General features: G+C 40.8%; 1 protein-coding gene across 4 annotated transcripts in view; it reads left to right on the top strand.

Annotated features, from left to right (window-relative positions):
* Positions 1-8,558, top strand: part of PTPDC1 (protein tyrosine phosphatase domain containing 1) — an 84,800-nt gene extending 76,242 nt beyond the window's left edge. For all 4 annotated transcript variants that reach the window (XM_054588083.1, XM_054588082.1, XM_054588080.1 and 1 more), the window contains 3 exons: positions 1,693-1,878; positions 3,726-3,836; positions 6,640-8,558. In XM_054588083.1, coding sequence (XP_054444058.1) covers positions 1,693-1,878; positions 3,726-3,836; positions 6,640-6,756 — 414 coding nt within the window. In that variant the 3' untranslated portion in view covers positions 6,757-8,558. The remainder of the gene's footprint in view (positions 1-1,692; positions 1,879-3,725; positions 3,837-6,639) is intronic.
* Positions 8,559-18,277: the final 9,719 nt, after the last annotated feature.

Raw genomic sequence — 18,277 nt, 5'->3', positions numbered from 1 at the left:
AAAAAAATATTTTTTAAAAAAGTAAAGTGAGCCCTGGCTGGTGAGGCTCAGTGGATTGAATGCCAGCCCATGAACCAAAAGGTCGCCACTTCAATTCCCTGTCGGGGCACATGCCTGGGTTGCAGGCCAGCTCTGCAGTAGGGGACACGTGAGGTAACCACACATTGATGTTTCTCTCCCTCTCTCTCTCCCTTCCCATCTCTCTAAGAATAAATCTTTAGGAAAAAAAAGTAAAGTGAACATGATTTAAATAGCATAGTGCCACCTGTGCCTGTAATATGCCCTTTCATGTCTTTTATCTCATGTGATTTTCACAATAATCCTTTGAAGCAGATGATATTATTTACAGGTTCTTTGTTAATCTGTACCATCCTTATGAATTAAGTATCACAGATGGGGAAACTAAGGGTCACAGGTGTCAAGTGACATGCTCACGGTCACGTGGTCCGAATGCAGCCGAGCCAGGCTGCAGCTTATGTGTTTAATAATTGTAATCATTTTTATGACTTTTCCCAACTCCACTGAAGATTTCAGAAAACAGTGATGTAACAGTCATTTACTAAGAGGGTCTTTGAGTTTGTCGTTTCTGCCCAGCTTCTCTTCTCAAAGTATTGGCTTATTTATGAGATAATAAGTAGAAACCCAGTGCCAGAGGACCCTGGTGGCATGGCAGGAATATCACAGACTTGGGTGGAGTAGACCTGGGTGGGAATGCCTGTTTTGCCCCTTTCTCGACTTGGGCTCCTGGGCACGTTATGTCATCTTTCCTGAGCCAGCCAGTACATATTTTCTGTATAGGGGACTCTTTGATGGGTTGCTATGGAATCAGAGGTAAGTCATGTATCATAATTTCTGTCATATAGTAACTGTTCTGCAAATATGGAATGGGTGAATGAATGGTAGCAATTAGTAAGTATGCGTATTACTATTGCAAACATTTTATTTACTAAAACATAAATCTAAAATTAAAAGTCCTGTCAGAAGTTAAAATTCTTATCTCACTTTTCCCCTACACCCTGTGAGGTGAAGTTTTAAATCACCTGTTTAAATTATCTCCAGGCATTTGGAGTAGTGGCAAGATTTCCTAGTAGTTTTCACTCTATCAAATTTCCGGGTACAGGTTTTGTTATTTGTTGAATTCTACATAGGATTCTAAAAAGGAATTTGAAAGTAGTACATACACTTCATTTATCAATTTTTAGGCACTTCTTGGGAGCACACTTTGAAGTTTCAGTCAGAAGCTTTCCCTTATTTCAGGTTAATTTGTAAATGTTCGCTTATTTATGATTTTCAACCTATCATTCTACTTCATTGCCGCAAATATTTCTGTTTTGTTTGCCGAGACCCTGAAAAAGCAGGCTCTCATCCTGAACTGTTCTGTGGTTTCTGAGTGAAGTGGAGAACTTTGGTTAACTACAAGCCCTTCTCTGCACTAGGAGTTTTAGCAGACCTCAGCACAACACCTCTGGGGTAGGGGCACACTTAATAGGAGGAAACAGAGGCTTAGAAAAGTTAAATATTTCAACTCAATATGCCTCCTGGAAGTGGGGGTGCTGGGAAGGGCCCCAGCGCATACCCAGAGCCTGAGACTTTCTCCTGGACAGCCTGAGGATCATCAGATGCCAAATGGTGCCTTGGTCCCTGGCCCCCTTACTCCCTTCTCCCTCCCTTTTTCTCTTTCTTCCTTTTTAGAAAGAACTGAATTCCCGAAATGGAGCTTGGGAAAGAATATGTGGTGAAAAAGATCCTTTCATCCTGTGCAGTTTGATGTGGTCATGGGTGGAGCAGCTGAAGGAGCCTGTGATAACCCAAGAGGACATGAGCATGTTGGTTGACAGGCATGCGGACGCTGCAGAAGCACTGTTTTTATTAGAGAAGGTAAAGTAGCTGTTGGACCAATTGATGATGTTAACTGTATAGGTTTCACAAACTAAAAAAAAAAAAATTATATAAAGGGAATTCATATGGAATCTCATATCTGGGTCTAATTTAAGTTTTTCCAAGATAAAGAAGAAATACCCAGTGTAAACATTTAGAAGATAAAAAATGAAAAGGGAAATGTCCATAATCCCAGGAGAGCCACTTTAAAACATTTTCAAGTCTTAACACTGCATATGCTACTTGGTAAAATCATTTCACATGGAACTTTATGCTTCATTTTTGCTCAAAATTACAATTAATTACCATATTTAGTGTTTTTCATAAATATTAACTTTGTTGGATAGGTAATACTCTAACATGGGAGGATATGTCATAATTAACCACTTTCACTTTCAATTATGTTTCCTCTTATTTACCATAAGCATATAATGTGAGGAGCTGTGAGATGGGTTGGAATATGCACTCATTTGTATTTTTTTTGAACAGGGAGTTTGTCACATACATAGTTACATAGTACATGTATAAAATATAGAAGACTATAGAAGGAAAAACAAGAAACTGATAATGTGGTTGTCTTAAGGAATACACTAGGAGGCAATGGATCTAGGAAAAGAGGGAGGGATACTTGTCATTGTAGATCCTTTTATACAATTTAATATTTTTAACCATACAGAGATATTAAATTTTCATTTAAAAATACACTATTTTAGGAAACAATGTTATCTCATAAGGGACTTTGAGTTACATACTGTGTTGCAGTGCCTCCTCATTTGCACATCTGCTAATGCGCACACAGACATGCAGACATGCAGTAGTGTGACACACATCTTTAAAGGTAAGATTTTCTTTCCTGTATCAGGAGTCCTTCTCTTAGGCTATTTCTCAGCAGCTAAATTACATAAATGAATCTAAAGGGGATAAGAGAGACAGTTGCGCTTCTTGGGTTATGGTAGGCCAGGCCTTTGCTAGGGTGTAATTTCCATTTTCACTTTCATTCATCCCCATAGCCTGGAAAGGTAGAGGACCTGTTTTACTGAAAAGGGAAGGTGAAGTAACCCACCCAAGGTACATACCCTGTGTTGGAGCAGAGTTCAAATAGCTCTGGCACAAAGCTGTGCACTTTTTGTTACATGACATGGTTTCATCATCACTCATTCCAACACCATGTGTTCTTATTTGACATTGACATTATTTCTAGGTTTTTACTTTTGTAAGCATCACTGATATAATCGTTTGTATTTGCAGGTGTTTCTGTGTTTCAGATAATGCCCTCTGAGTAGATGTCCAGGATGAAGTCAGTGACCCTTAAGGGGCAATGCGTACTGGATGCACACTGTCAGTGGCGGGGTTTCTCCTTTGTTTCTCTAATGTGAACAGCCCCAGGAATCAAGTCATGGCTCATTTATCAAAGACCTTCTCCCTGAAGTTCTGGCATGCTCCTGGAGGGCTGCTCTGTCTCTTCTTCTACCCCTCCTTCCCTCCATAGCGTATGCAGTGGACAGGGCATGCAAGTCCATGGTTGCCGTGACACGTCAGCATACACCAGCCCAACTGAGACAATTGTGTCCAGAAATAAGAATGGATCATCCCTTCAGTTCACCTCAAGGAAGACATTTCATTTGAAATTGTACTTCATGTAATAACTAACCAGCTTTGATTTTTCTCTCCTGAAAGCTTTCAAACACAGCAGTTAACAGTGGTAGAGCCCTTGGTAGATAGTCTGGTATTAGAGGTTTTGAATACTTGGTCATAAACCAGTTTCAGGCTTTGCATTTGCTTTGAGTTTATTTCTTGAGGCGTTTTTCAAAAGTAAACTTGTTTGATTTTGATTTCTGCAAAAACAGGGCCAGTACCAGACTATTCTTTGCGTGTTGCACTGCATAGTGAGCTTGCAGACAATTCCCATGGATGTGGAAGAAGCTGTCCTTGCTCGTGCCATTAAAGCTTTCACTAAGGTGGGTGGCACTGTTCCTTCCCCCTTCAGACTGCAAGCAGCGTGATCTTTGCAAATTAGAATCCAGAGGTCACCAGCTGCCTCTAAAATAAAACTTTTACCTATGTTTCCTCTTAATGGAAATGTGTTTGACATTTCTTGAAAGTAGTTGCAGACTTCAGCCAAAAAATATCAATTTTCTAACAGTGATAATAGAAAAAGTTGACCTGTGGAGTTTTATTGGAAGGAGAACATTTGAACAAAGAACTTTTATTTTTTGGGGGGCAGGAGGGGTTGAATTTTTTTAATTAATTAATTTATTTTTTCAAATACATTTGTCTCTGCCTTCCCCCCACCACTTTCCCTTGCCCCCTCCCTCCCTCCCTAAACTCTTCCCCTTTGGTTTTGTCCATGAGTCCTTGCTATATGTTCCTTGACTTGCCCCTTCCCTTCCTATTCCCCCACCCCCCCTCCCTCCTTCCCTCTTGTCTCTGTTGGCTTCTTTTCCTTTCAGTGTTGCTGGTCTTATTTTCCTTGCGTCTTTGTATTGTTGGTTAGGTTCCGCTTGTATTGTTGGTTAGGTGAGAGCATATGGTATTTGTCTTTTGCCCCCTGGCTTATTTCACTTAGCATAATGCTCTCCAGTTCCATCCATGCTGTCGCGAAGTTTAGTAGTACTTTTTTTCTTTCTGCTGCGTAGTATTCCATTGTGTAAATGTACCATAGTTTTTTGATCCAATCATCAAGTGATGGGCATTTAGGTTGCTTCCAACACTTGGCTATTGTCAATTGTGATGCTATGAACATTGGGGTGCATAGGTTCTTTTGAATTGGCGTTTTGGGATTCTTAGGGGATAGTCCCAGCAGGGGAATCACTGGATCAAAAGGCAGTTCCATTTTCAGCTTTTTGAGGAAATTCCACACTGCTTTCCACAATGGCTGCACCAGTCTGCATTCCCACCAGCAGTGTACTAGTGTTCCCTTTTCTCCACAGCCTTGCCAGCACCTTGAACAAAGAACTTTTATAAGGAGAGAAACAATTGGGTATTGAGAAAGTATTTTTACATGATGTGCTAGTAGGAGTCAGAGAACCTTGTTGGTGAGTCAGTTCTACCTTGGGTCTAAACAAGAAATCATCTAGTGAGAATTCATCATGCAGCACTGACAATTAGGTAATGTGTCCTGGTTGGCCAATCCTGAGCAAAGAGTAAAAAAAAAAAATTCCTTTTGCTGCACATCCTTTTGGCTTATAGCAATTTTTCCTGGCTAAAGAAAAGAGCCAAGTTCCTGCCAGATGAAGAGGTTCTTCTCACCCATTCAGCTACTTTGTTGGTACCTCTCTCACTTATGAAAATGTCATTTAACAAAGAACCCAGCTTTTTAATGATGATGTCTGTGATAAACATGAATGATGATAGCAGTTATTATCTGTGCCCATTCACCAGTCTTCTCCCCTCCATTCCTTCCAAAGTGCTATTATTCTGTCACGCTTTCATCTTCCTCATCTGGAGCTTTATGGCATTTGAGTTTTCACAGTGCAAACTCTGATCATGTGATCCTTTAAGTCTTTATTTCATTACATTTTCATAGACCCTCATAGACCAACAGTTTACTTGCCTTGTGGGGAGAGTTGTGGTTTGGTGTTTAATAAGTAAATAGATGAAACTTGTCAATGTTAGTAAAAAGTTTCTCCAAGTATGATAGAAAATATAATGGTTAAAATAAAGATGCCCGAATTAACTGGAAAAAATAAATCCTTAATATTGGTCTCCAAAAATCCCGGGCTCTTCAAGGAAGTCTGTGTGGCATCTGCTTCCTATGTCCTAAAGAGAAGTCTCCCTTCAGGCCAGAGCTTAGCAGGCTTGCTGCAGTCCCCACATTGGGATCATCAGTTATGATGTAAACACCCTCCTTGTGTAGCTTCCACCTATGATTATGTTGTTCAAGTTAGAAGATTGTTTGTCTCTGACCTTGCAGTCTAGTATGTCCTGCCAGTGACCTCAAGCTGGCAAATGAACTTGTTAGCTTGTGAGCAGACTGAAATCCCAGACCCTTCCCAGACCTTCACGAGGGGATAGCCCTCCCTCCGTCCACTTGCAGGAGGAAGGAGTCACTGGCCAAGATCTGACCCTGTCCTAAGGAGTCACACATTTCTTTGGGGCTGGGGTAAAGGCATGCTCTGGTTCTCTATGCTGCATCACTCCTAACCTTGCACTATGATGAACTTGGGCAGACAGTCCACATATGTGTACTTGATGCCTTCCCACCAAGGGGAGAGGAAACTGCTATACAGCTTTTTATATGTGTCACACACGTCAGGCTCTCATATTTAGTACTCAGAACCCTACGGAGATGGGCATTGTGGTCTTTTTACAGAGAGGTCAGGTATGACCTGAGGTTGCATGGCTAGTGGGTAGAGAGCCAGGCTCCTGTTCACGTCACCCCAGTGCAACATGACAGCTAGTGCATGTTGTCTTCCTGAGGAGACCTTTTCCTTATATCATCAGTGATCTGTCTCTGGATTCAGAACTCACTTCATACTGGCTATTGACTTGCTTCCTGACAGTTAATGGGTATACTGTGTATCCAATCACTCAATTTAATTCTTTGTGTTTTCATTGATATGTTGGGCATTGATGTAATTGACAATTCTAATATACTCTTTCAATTAAAGTTAATGTATGAAATGTGTATACTTTTAAATTTATATGGAATTTTGTTTATAAATACTAGTTTTATTTTTCCACCACATATCTTTTCTCCCAAAATAGACTGATTAAAATTCTTGTTACAGTATCCTGAATATAAATTTTCTTTGTCACCAGGTTAATTTTGAGTCTGAAAATGGACCAATAGTTTACAACACCCTAAAGAAAATATTTAAGCACACACTGGAAGAAAAAAGAAAAATGACAAAAGACAGCCCTAAGCCTAGTGTTTAGAGAAGCTGACTTTCCTCTCGTGGCGCATATTTCAGACCAGAAGATCCAGGAGGCATTTCTGTTCATAGGTGAACAAGCTAAAGTGTGGAGCTGCTTTGTCTCCTCGCACTTTATTTCAGAAGCTCTTGGTTTGTGCTAAGAATGACTATTTCTCTTTGGAGCAATTATTTATTTTAAAATGTCAATGAACTACATTTTTGTGTTAAAAAATTGCCACAAAGTTGGTGCCACTTTATTTAACTGAATTAATATTGTCACATTAATATTTTAAGTATGTAGTGTTTACATCCTTATTCTTTTTGACACTTTGGAAAAACGTTGTAACTCTTCTTTCCAAAACATCTGTTGACAGAACTCTTTCTAGAGTTTTTACCAAATAGATGTCAATGGTAAAACCTCACTGTTTACCCGTCCCTGATGCATGACATAAGGAAGTCACCAAGTGTCTTAAACCAAGTGTTTTATATTTCTTAAGAAGGCTGTTGATAGATTTTTAAAGGATTTTTTAAAAATGTTTGAAAGCTTTTTTTGTAAGTGTGGCAGAGTGTTTCAAAGTGTATATTTTTCAGGGTGGTTTAGTTTTACATTAAAGAAATGACTGTGAGATGGTTGGGATTTTTTACCTGTAGAAAGTAGACTTGCTCAGGCTTTTAGATGATTTTGCCAACCTCTACTGTCAAGGAGGCAGGAGTGGTTCTCACACATCAAGCCTTATTCCCACTCCCCTGGGCAGCTGCTGAGCCAAATAGCATCTTTACAGAGGAACTGGGATCAGCTGTGGGCACTGTGGGCGGCTACGCTGAAGCAGGACTCCATGGGAAGGCCTATCTCATGGGGTGGGCTCTGCAGCCCTGCTCTCTCCAAGCACCGTAGCTGCTCCCCAGAGCCATGTCCGTTCACGCTGATAGTGTGGTAGTGTGAGATCTGGCCCATGCCTCCCAGTCTGCCATTCTATAGACCCAGTTGCCTTTGACTGCCTTTTGATTAGGACAAGTAAGATTTTTTAAATGAATTTAATCCATTTAGGTTTCATTCACCCTACTGGCTTTAGATAAGAAAAAGTAACTGCCTAAACTAGTCCCTTGTAGAATCAAACTATCAGTCAGCTATTGAAGCCATAACTATTATTCAGGTGAAGATGTGGGGTACCATAGACCAAGCCAGAGAGGATTGAAGGTGATAATATCCCAATAAGGGTGATATTAATCAAACCAATGTCAAACTAAAGAAGTACTTAATCAAAAAGACAGATTATCAGGGAATACTAATTTACAACAAATGAAGTTTCTCTGATCTGCATATGTGAGTCAAGGTCTAGCACATTAAAAGTATTTTATTATTAGTCTTACTAACTCTGGTGGCAAACAATAAATGCCATTCTCTTTTACACTCTGAATTTTCTTAGGATATCAAATCTAATGTTTTTAATGAACTGAGTTTCTCATTGCTGATATTTCTTATTTTCAAGTGCCTGATCTGTGTAAGTAGGGGAAAAACAGTTACATTTTATCCAAAGGTACGTTATAAAAATGTTTTTTACCCAAAAGGATGTCTGTTATCTTCTCATTCAGTCTCATGTGGGCAAGTAGCATCATGGCTTATGAGATGAGAGCTATTGGCCTGTGAGTCTGAAGTAATCGTTTCAAATTAAAGGATAGATCCTGCACAACCACAATGCAACCATGGCAGTGCACACCTAAAGTCTAAGTGCACCAACCTGAAAGGAGAGTTGGTGGAAGAATTAATTGGGCTGTCTACAATTATTGTATTCATTTGAATAAACATGAAAAGAACAACCTAAACCCTCATCTTGTACTTCTTTAGCTTGAGAGTCATGCACATCCTGATGAAAAAGATGCAGTTTGTGATTAGATTATCCTGATGGGCAGGGTGCGTTGTAGGCTGAACAGTCAGCTAGCCAATCTCCGGTCAGTCGCAGCTCTGTTGGTTCAGAATGACCAAGTGGATCGGGGGACCAGGATTGAAGAATTCTAAGAGGAATAGATGAGGAAAATCTCAAGACTGACAAGATTCCAAACTTCCTATATTTGAATGGCTCAGGAGGTCTTTCTTGCCCAGAGAATAGAAATCTACCTAAAGGAAGGAGTTACAGGGTTGCAAAATTCAGCTCAACATAAATAGGAAGGGCCAAGAGCACACATATAAACTACCTGAGGGAGGCTTATTTGTCTTACCAGACTGAGAAGTATTGTTCATACTTGCCTGAGGATGGAATCCCAGTCTGACTGATTCTGAACCATGCTTTCCTCTCTCCTGAAATCACCTACCTATGGGGTCCCTAACCAGGTAGAGCTACCCAGCATGGAGCACTCCATCAGGGGCCTTGAGGCCCTCCTAGCACTAGACTCCATGCTGGTATTACAGAGCATCCTCTTGTCCATTAGTGCTGCGAAATAGACCATGTGTTTGGTCCTCTGGAAAATGCTGAACTTGCTGTGCTACACTCATAAGATTTCCAGCATATTACACTAAGGAAGTGCATGATTTTTTGCCACTTATGTTTTTTTTTCTATTTCTTAATATTTGCTGATGTTCTTTGAGCTAAAGTACCACTGGCTCAGACATTGCTTCGTGTATTTACATAACTCAGAAGTATTGTGCTGATCAACTTAGTCACATCTTCAACCAGCTTCCTAGTATTTGAGAAAGTGTGTCCTTTCATCACTGAGTCCCATGAAAGTAGCCATATGTCATATTTTAATAGAGATAAAGTTTTTCTATTTTCTCTTAAAGGGAGAATGCTTATTCATACACTTGGGTGCTGTTTCAGACTATTCTCTAAATGTCTAGAAAAAAAATTTCCAGAAACTGTGTTATAGATAGAGTATATCCCTCAAGTTCTTGATTTTTAAAGTCCTCCAAATTATTTTGGGGCTTGATTAAAAGTGACAGTATACTCATAAGATCTTCATTGTTGTTTCAAATTAACAAGCATTGATATATTTTAAATGCAAGTAAATCAACAACATTATCTTTGGTGCTTTTTAGTAAATGTGGCCCAGGATTAGGACCTTATTTCAAGGAGTTCTCGATTCTAGGTGGTTGAACATTGTGTACAGATAAAATGGCAGGAGAAAAGTGCCACAAATCCTGTTATGCAGTAGTGCATTATTTTTTAGTCATGCTTTTAGGCATGAGCTGATCTTGATTAGCCTGACACTGACAATAAAACTGATTTATAAGTATTCACAATAGGGGCATTCATTAGTGGAGCTGTGATAAACCTTCATTCCAAGCCAGCCAATAAAACATGCAGTCACTGAAAATAATGTTACAATAAGATTTCATATCATAATCCCTTTTGCACAGAAAAATTTCATAGATCCACTGCAACTTATATCACAACAGAGGTCTATTAGACCCTTGCTGCTTAGCTTTCTTGATTATAATGAAAAGATATTTTACTCTTAATATCGCCTATTTGGAGAAGTAATTATGTTTTTGGAAAAGGTTCCTACTTGTGTGACCATTTGATCACAGTCTTCAAATATTCCTTGGCTTTGATTTAGTGGATTGCTTGGTCATTTCCTTCCTTCTTTTAAAAATAAAAACATAAACAGATGACTCAAATATTGAATTAGGTTGAACCATGTGAAATGGCCATTTCTTTAGGTCAAAATGGCCAAATATTAGCCATCCATATGGTTCAACCAAATATGAAATGCAGTATTTCTGGGACCACTAGGTGACATTTCCTGAGTAATTATAACAAAGTTAATTAGATTAAATGATTGATTCTTTCTAAGAACATCCTGTATGCTCACAGTAGAGCCCCAATACAAGTAGAAGAGACCAATATGAGACTCATATTCTTTCATCAACAGGATTGCTGAAAGAGTACTCCGTGCTTGGTCCTCTGCTGATGCTGAAAGCACACAGGATCATTTATTCAGTTGTACATCCATCCAGAGCCAAGTCTACTGCATGTCCACACCTACCACATCACTTGTTCATGCTGTCTTCTCCCTCTGTCAGCACTCTAACTGAATTCTGCAATGTCTGCCACTTAGTTACCTCCTTCAGCCCCCACTTCCATTGCTGGAAGGTTAGTTCTCAACACTATCATTCCATTAATTCAGAATGTCCTTCAAAACTTAACTCTGATTTGTTGAAATAGAATATGTGCTAATTAATTCTTCGTTAAATATAATTACATTCAACTACCTAACTACCTCCCAGGGAGGTAGGGAGGTACTGTGGGCTAAATTATGCCCTCCTAAAATGTCTGTGTTGAAGTCCTAACCCCTAACAGGTCAGAATGTGACTAAATTTGAAAATACGGTCTTTAAAGAGAAAATTAAAATCAGGTCATTAGAGTGACCCTAATCCAACATGACTGGTGACCTTACAAGGAGAGATTAGGACACAATTCCCCCACTCTAATGAGGGGCAGGGAGCTCCTCAATGAGTTGAGCAGTGAAGATTTAGGCAGTGGAATTGACTGGTCATACTCCTGTAGCACTCCTTTCCACCCAGCAGCAATGAGGCTAAACAAAGTGGCACAGAAGGCTGGTCGGCATCTCCACCAGCACCAAGAGAGCAGAGCATGGTGACAGGCCCTTTTAGTAGCTGACATGCTGTCTTCTTATCCTTCTCTCTCCTGGTCCTTAGTGGGCCTCCTAGGCAGATGGGTTTACACAACCTGGCATAAAAGGACCACATGAGGTATTAGGTGCTGAGGGAGAGTTGCACTGTCCCCACCCATTTTCAAGGAGGTGGTGTGAATCAGCACTTCTGGGCTGGGGGCAGACCCACTGACACACCCACCCAGTCTGCATCTATACCACAGGGGGCAGCCTGATCAAAGGTGGCCAGAGGATATCCTCTCAACGAAAGCAACTGCTACAAAAAAAACAGGCTTGGAATTTCAGAAAGGAAAAGGACATTGGAATGAGTCGACGTAATGGATTATCGCTTAAGTTTATTAAATCATACTTAATGGTTGCAACAAAAATGATAACACCATCTGATGTAGTGTTCAGCATATATAGAGGAAGTACCTGGGGCAATTACTTTTAAAGTGGGGGGGGATTGAAGGAGGGAGAGGTGGGAGGGGGGCAGGGGAAAGTGGTGGGGGTAGGCAGAGACAAATGTATTTGAAAACAAACAAACAAACAAATAAATAAATAAATAAATAAATTTTTTAAACAATGAGGGCGTGAGATTTGACCAGCATGGCTCAGTTGGTTGGCCATCATCCCAAAAAGTGAAAGGTTGCCAGTTCGATTCCTGGTCAGAGTACATGCCTGGGGCACAGGCCAGTCCCCTGTTGGGGTGTGTTCAGGAGGCAGCCAGTTAATGTTTCTCTCGCACATCAATGTTTCTCATCTGCTCTTTCTCCCTCCCTCCCTTCCTTTCTCTCTAAAAATAAATAAATGAGTTTTTTTGTAATAAAAATAAAAAATGAGGGAGTGCAGTGAATACTGACAGAATGGAAGTAATGGTTCTACACTTCAAAGTAATAAAATGTTTCTAACAGATTGTGCCAAATCACACATGTAATGCCTAAGGAAGCAATAAGAAAACCATGACAGTGACATACTCAAAAACCAGGATAAATCAGGAAGGAATATTTTTTTAATTTTAATTTGTATTTATTTGATTATTAGTAAGCCAAACATATTATACTGTCTAGCTATCTGCATTATTATTGTTAGAAAGTTTTGTTTATTGCTTTTTACTTTTTAACTTTATTGATTATGCTATTACAGTTGTCCCAATATTTCTGCTTTGGCCCCCTCCACCCAGCAGCCCCCACTCCCTCAAGCAATTACCACACCATTGTTATGTCCATGGGTCATGCGTATATGTTCTTTGGCTACTCCCATTTCCTATACTGTATTTTACATCCTCCTTGGCTATTCCGTAACTACCAATTTGTAGTTCTTAATCCCCTCACCTCTTCACCCATTCACCCACACACCCCCTTCCATCTAGCAACCATCAATACACTCTCTGTATCCATGATTCTGTCTCTCTTCCTCTTGTTTGCTTAGTTTTTTAGATTGAACTATTGATAGATATGTATGTATTGCCATTTTATTGTTCATAGCTTTTATCTTTTTCTAAAATAAGTTCCTTCAACATTTCATATACTAATGGTTTGGTGATGATGATCTCCTTTAGTTTTCTTCTCTGGGAAGCACTTTATCTGCCCTTCAATTCTAAATGATAGCTTTGCTGGGTAGAGCAATCTTGGCTGTAGATCCCCATTTTTCATGACTTTGAATATTTCTTGCCAACCTCTTCTAGTCAGCAAAGTTTCTTTTGAGCACTCAACTGGCAGACTTATGGGCACCACCCCCCACCTTAGGTAACTAACTGCTTTTCTCTTGCTGCTTTTAAGATTCCTTAAGCTTTGGCAGCTTAATTATGATGTGTCTTGGAAAAGGCCTCTTTGCATCAATCTTGTTTGGGACTCTCTGCTTCCTAGACTTGTATGTCTATTTCCTTCACCAAATTAGGGAAATTTTCTATCACTATTTTTTCAAATAGATTTCCAATTTCTTGCTCTCCCTCTTCTCCTTCTGGCACCCCTATGCAGCGAATGTTGGTACATTTTGAAGTTATCCCCAAGGCTGCTTATACTATCCTCATATTTTTGGATTCTTTTTTGTTGTTCTGATGGCTTGTTTTTTGCTTTCTTATGTTCCATATCATTGGGTTGATTCTTGGCTTCATCCACTCTAATGCTGTTGCCCTGTAAATTGTTCTTTATTTCAATTGGTGTATCTTTTGTTTCTGATTGGATCTGTTTCATGCTGTGAGATCCTCACTAAGTTCCTTGAGCATCCTTATAAACACTGTTTTGAACTTTGCATCTGAGAGATTACTTATTTCCATTTTGTTTAGTTCTCATTCTGGAGTTTTGATCTGTTCTTTCATTTGGGCCACGTTTCTTTGTCTTCGCATTTTGGCAGCCTCCCAGTGTTTGTTTCTATGTATTAGGTGGAGCTGCTCTGACTCTCTGTCATGGTAGTGTGGCCCATGTATTAGGTGTCCTGTAATGTCCAGTGGCACAGCCTCCCCTATTGCCGAAGCTGGGAACTTGAGGTGCACTCTCTGTGTGAGATAAGTACACCCTCTTGTAGTTGAGCCTTGGTTGCTGTTGGCTGATCAATGGGAGGGATTTACCCAGGGCCAGTCAGCTGCAAGGACTGTCTGTGCCACTGACCATCAACCTTCCTCTTTTGAGGATCAGCTGTGCAGGGGAAGGCAGGTGGTGCTGCTGTAGCTGTCCACTGGGAGCACAGGCTCTGGGGTTTCCTGGGTGATACAGGCTAAGGTCAGCCCCAACATGTGTTCTGCCAGGGGCCACTCTGCCTGAGCTATAATGCAACTTGAGATGGCTGCTACTTGTGCTGGGCTTGGAGATTCCCAGGTGAAGCCAAGCTGTAAATCTAGGCTAGATGCCGCTAGTACTGAGCCTAGGGCCACTTAGCAAGAGGTATGGGGGCTTGGGGATTACTGAGGCTTGCTGCTGCTTGTTTGATAGGATTTAGGTAATTGTGAAGCCTAAGGGGAGACCAGCCATTCATATGGAAAAGTTACCATTAACAGTTTGGGAGGGTCTGTAAGTTGGGTGGGATGTAGTCTCAGAAGATCTCCAGGGTGGAGCAAACAGTGTTATCCAGGTTGATGGAGTTGCAGATATAGCACTTGCCTGCCAGCTCTGTGGCTTGGGAAGGGATGGCTCAGAAAAGGGACTGTGGCCTTGCCTGCCTTTCTGTCTGGGGGAAAGCTGTCTCTCAGCTTCCACCTTGATGCCAGACACCTGTTCCTTTGTGTATTCTGCAGGTGCCTTTCAAGCTGCTGTGCTGGTGCTAGAGTTCAGGGGGTGTGAGTCCGAGTAAGTCCATGTTTGGATTCTCTAAGGGGAACTGCTTGAGACTCCAGAAATTTCTTTCACTGACTCAATCCCCACTGGTTTTTATAGCCAGAAGTTATGGGGACTTATCTTCCTGGCACTGGAAACCTGGGCTGGGGGCTGGTATGGTCTGGTACTCCTTGCTCCTGAGAGATCCCTCCTGAATTTTTACTTACCACACATGGAACCAGTGGTGAGAATGGCCAGGAGAGATGGGGCGGGGTTGGGCGGAATCAGGAGGTTCATGGAGGGGATGCATCTGGTAAGGGAAGAGGTGACACTGTGCTGCCTGAGCGATCATTGTGCCTAGGCCTGAGAAGATTTGGAAGACCAGGTTTCATGGGAATCTGGAGTTCCTTTTTCTCTAGGTTATGTTTGAGGTGCCAGATGTGGGTTTATATAGTTTCCATTAAGTTTGGAAAATATTTGGCCATTATTTCATAATGTCTTTAAACATTTTTTCTGTCCCGTCCCCGCCCCCCACCAACCTTATCATTTCCTTCAGGGATTGTAGTTACCCATATATTGGGACACTTGAAGTTGTTCTGTGGCTTGCCAATGCTGTTTTTTAAAAATTCTTACTCCTCTCTTTCATTTTCTATAGTTTCTATTGCCAAGCCCTCAAATTCATAAAACTTTCTTTTTCAGTGTCTTTGTAACCTGCTGTTCATCCTATCCAGTGTATTTTTCATGACATTGTAGTTTTCATCTCTAGAAATCTAATTGGAATCTTTTTAAATATCTCCCATGCCCCTAACTTTCTGAAATATGGAATACAATTATAATAATTTTTAATGTCTTTGCTAATTCTAGCATTTGCCTCAGTTCTGATTTGAACTTATTAATTATTGCTTTCATTATAGGCCATAATTTCCTGCCTTTTTAGCTGCCTGGTAGTGTTTGGATACCAGACATTGTGAATTTTACCTTGTTGGATGCTGATAGTTTTGTATTTCTGTGAATCTTAAATTTTGTCCAGGGATAAAGTTAAGTTACTTGGAAAAAGTTTGATCCTCTCAGTTCTCCCATTATTTGTTAAGTGGGTCTGATGGGGCTAAGACTTCGTGAGTACTGTCCCAGTATCCAATGATTAATGAATTTGTCCAGTCTTTTTAGTGGAAATAGGCATATTCCCTGTCCTCTTTCCCTCAATCCTTTCCTATGGTTCCTCTCCACCTGCAGCACTTTCCCTACAAATGTGTTGACGGACCAGTTCTCTGTTGAAAACTCATGGGTCTTCTTGCAGATCTCTGGGTTCTCTGTGCAGTGTTTTCTTCTCTGGACTCTCTCCTGTGTGCTTGACCTGCCTTGACCTTTCTAGACTCTCAGGTCTGTCTCCTGAAGTGAGGGAATCTGCCAGACTTTGCTTGGGCTCCCTCTCTCTGCTCCTTGGCCTGGAAACTCTCTAAAGGCAGTAAGCCAGAGCAATTTTAGGGCTCACCTTGTTTATACTCCATCTCTCAGGAATTATTATTTTTATTTTTATGTATATTTTGTTGATTATGCTACTACAGTTGTCCCATTTTTTCCCCCTTTGCCCACCTCCACCTGATTTCCTCCTTTCCCTCCTGTGATCCCCACCCCCTTAGTTCATGTCCATGAGTTGTGCATGTAAGTTCTTTGGCCTCTTCATTGCCTGTACTGTTCTTAACATTCCTCTGTCTATACTATACCTACCCAAATATGCTTCTAAATCCCTCTACCTTTTCCCCCATTCTCTCCCTACCCCCTCCCAGCTGATAACTCTCCAAATGATCTCCATATCTATGATCCTATTCCTGTTTTAGTTGTTTGCGTAGTTTGCTTTTGTTGTTTAGACTCAGTTGGTGATAGTTGTGAGGTTTTTGCCATTTTAATGTTCATAGTTTTGATCTTTTCTTAAATAAGTCCCTTTAATATTTCATATAATAAGGGCTTGGTGGTGATGAACTCCTTTAGCTTTACTTTGCCTGGGAAGCACTTTATGTGTCCTTCAATTCTAAATGATAGCTTTGCTGAATAGAATAATATTGGTTGTAGGTCCTTGCTTTTCATCAGTCTGTATAGTTCTTGCCTGTCCCTTCTTGCCTGCAAAGTTTCCTTTGAGAAATCAGCTGATAGTCTTATGGGAACTCCTTTGTAGGTAGCTCTCTGCCTTTCTTTTGCTGCTTTTAAGATTCTCTCTTTTTCTTTAAGCTTTGGCATTTTAATTATGATTTGTCTTGGTGTGGACCTCTTTGGATCCAACTTGTTTAGGACTCTTTGTGCTTCCTGGACTTCTATGTCTATTTCTTTTGCCAAATTAGGGAGGTTTTCTTTCATTATTTTTTCAAATAATTTTTCAATTTCTTGCTCTTCCTCTTCTCTGGCATCCTGTGATTCAAATATTGGCACTTTTGGAGATATCCCAGAGTCTTCTTAAACTCTCCTCATTTTTTTGAATTCTTGTTTCTTCATTTTGTTTTGGTTAAGTGTTTATTCCTTCCTTATGTCGCAAATCATTGATTTGAGTCCTGGGTTCCTTCCCTTCACTGTTGGTTTCCTGTGGATTTTTCTTTATTTCCCTTAGTAGAGTCTTCAGTTTTTCCCTTATGCTTTTCCTGTACTCAAGAACATCTTTGAGCATTCTGACCACCAGTGTTTTGAACTCTTCATCTGATAGGCTGATTATCCCCATTTTGTTTAGTCCTTTTTCTGGGGTACTGTCCTTTTCCATCATTTAGGCCATATTTCTTTGTCTCCTGATTTTGGCAGCCTTCTTGTGTCTGTGTACTAGGTAGAGCCATTTTGATTCCATTTTAGTGCACCTGTTAAATCGTATGGAGCGGAGCCTTGGGTATTCAAGGTGGGGCAACCATGGCTCGTGTGTTGAGGAGGGGTTGAAGAGGAGACAATGTCCATGTTGACTGACTTCTGGGGGCTTTCCAGGCCCTCACCCTATTTCCAGTCACTTCACTCATTTCCTGTATGCGATGCACCTGTCCAGCTGCTGTCCTGGTTGTGGTTCCCAGGGTGGATGAGTTTGTGGAAGTTCTGGGCTCTCCCGAGAAACTGGCAGTTTCTTCTGCCATCCCAGTCCCCACTGCATTTACAGCCAGAAATTATGAGGCTTTCTTTTCCCAGCACTGAAACCCTGGGCTGCACGGTCTGGTCTGGGGCTGGGCTCATTTGCTCATAATATGTCTCCCTGATTTTTATCCACCACACGTGAATATGGGGCTGCCCGTTCTGCCGGCCACTGCCTCCCTGCCTCTCTGCCTCTCCACCTCTCTGCCCTCCCTTCGATGCTGCCACACCAAGTCCACTCTCCAGCTGACTCCCTGTCTTCACCCCTCTTTCCTGCCTACATGAATATAGCTTCTTTAAATCCTTGGTTGTACTTCAGTACAGTTCTGAGTGTTTTTTCTGGGTCATTTTCTTGCAGTTCTGGGTGTTTTTTTAAGTTAGTTGTGTTCCTTCTTTTGGTTGTGCAATGAAGCAAGGCATGCATGTCTACCTACATCTCCATTGACTGGAAGCTCTCTATTCTTCTGATGTGAGGAATTACTATTTTTCATTGCCTGAGCTCCAATGCCTTGCAAACCACTGTTTCCTATATTTTTCTGTTTATTTTGCTGTTACTTGTTCAGACAGAAGAGTAAATTCAGACCCTGT

The sequence above is a fragment of the Pteronotus mesoamericanus genome, unplaced genomic scaffold (genome assembly GCF_021234165.1).
Source record: "Pteronotus mesoamericanus isolate MK-2021 breed Mesoamerican mustached bat unplaced genomic scaffold, CSHL_Meso_final scaffold_125, whole genome shotgun sequence".
NCBI classification, from domain to species: domain Eukaryota; kingdom Metazoa; phylum Chordata; class Mammalia; order Chiroptera; family Mormoopidae; genus Pteronotus; species Pteronotus mesoamericanus.
This window is presented reverse-complemented; position numbering and strand designations above follow the sequence as displayed.